General features: G+C 49.9%; 1 protein-coding gene across 1 annotated transcript in view; it reads right to left on the bottom strand.

Annotated features, from left to right (window-relative positions):
- The window catches only part of chd1 (chromodomain helicase DNA binding protein 1), an 18,352-nt gene that overhangs the window by 12,694 nt on the left and 4,395 nt on the right, over positions 1 to 1,263 (bottom strand). Inside the window, exons 9-12 of the mRNA XM_015384412.1 lie at positions 1,021 to 1,169; positions 837 to 933; positions 277 to 372; positions 24 to 200 (exon numbers count right to left, since the gene is read on the bottom strand). Of these exons, the coding sequence (XP_015239898.1) occupies positions 24 to 200; positions 277 to 372; positions 837 to 933; positions 1,021 to 1,169 (519 nt within the window). The remainder of the gene's footprint in view (positions 1 to 23; positions 201 to 276; positions 373 to 836; positions 934 to 1,020; positions 1,170 to 1,263) is intronic.

Raw genomic sequence — 1,263 nt, 5'->3', positions numbered from 1 at the left:
TAGCGGCAGCAGGAGGAAGTCACCTGCTTGGCACAGTTCCTCATGCGTGGTAGCATGTAAATCTCTTCCAGCTCCTTCTGTCTCTCCTCCTCCTCCATCCTCCTCCTCTGTTCTTCGGGTATGATGTCATCCCAGCTCCGCTGACTTCGCTCAGAGTCGATATCCAGGTCTTCGTCATCCATCATGGAGAAGTTGGCGACCTGCGGACCAACGATCAGAGCTTAGCTCTCAGGAATGTGGAGGAGGTGTTCAGCGGCTCTCTGGAGGATCTCTGACCTTGAACTGAGACAGCAGCTCCTCTCCTACGGTGGACGGTCCCGGATCGTTCTCCCTGGTCTCGGCTCTTTTCAGGATCTCATCGATGTCCATCTCCTGAGACGCAGAACAGAGCAAAGCATTCACATCAGCAATCCCTCCTTCACTTCGGCCTCAGGCTCTTTATCAGTAGCTGATTCATTGCTATTTATTGATGCCTCTTCATCCATCACACCTCAGTGACCGACCTTCCTCTGCAGCTCTTTGAACCCAAGAGTTTGGCTCAAAGCAGAAGGAGGCTCCATGGCAGAGGTCACCAAGTTCTTTGGTTCCTCCAGAGTCCTCCTGCATGGAGCCTATGCTACCCTTCTTATATTACCTATATATATATACACCTTTCAAATATACTTCATCTAACTTTAACTAGTCACCCAACTACCCATGAACTGCAGGTACAGAGTAGTCAAAGCAGCCCAGAGCGGTTGGCGGTTTCAGAACAACGCTGGAGGTGAACCTGAAGCCATTTTAAGTCCAGCTTTGCCTTGTGAGCAGAACGATAGCTGAGCTGTTCCAACACCAACCTGAGGTTCCTGCTCTTCACCTTCTGGCTCTTTGAACAGCTCTTCAGCTCCAAACTTCAGGATGGCCGACAGTTCCTCTTTGCTGAACGGTGCAGAGCTGTGAGGAGGAGAAAACATGTTTTACTGCGTGACCCACACTTTGACCAGAGGCCGAACATCTCAGGATGTGGGCGGCTCTGCTTGCCTTGAGGGTGCAGCTCCCGTATGAAGGACAGTTTTTCCGGTGGTGTCCATCCTTTGAATGACCAGGTGGTCTAACACCATTTTCTTTTTGGCCCTCTCAATGATATCTTCTTCCACTGAGCTTTTTGTCACCAGGCGATAGATATTTACCTGCCAGATACAAACACACATCAGAGGAACAGTAACACACACAGAGATCTGATTGTTCCTTATGTTCCTAACAGAGCACTTCGCTCTCAATCTG

The sequence above is a fragment of the Cyprinodon variegatus genome, unplaced genomic scaffold, assembly GCF_000732505.1.
Source record: "Cyprinodon variegatus isolate N-32 unplaced genomic scaffold, C_variegatus-1.0 Scaffold312, whole genome shotgun sequence".
NCBI lineage: Eukaryota > Metazoa > Chordata > Actinopteri > Cyprinodontiformes > Cyprinodontidae > Cyprinodon > Cyprinodon variegatus.
Note: the sequence above shows the minus strand (reverse complement) of the source record. Positions and strands in the feature narration are given on the sequence as shown.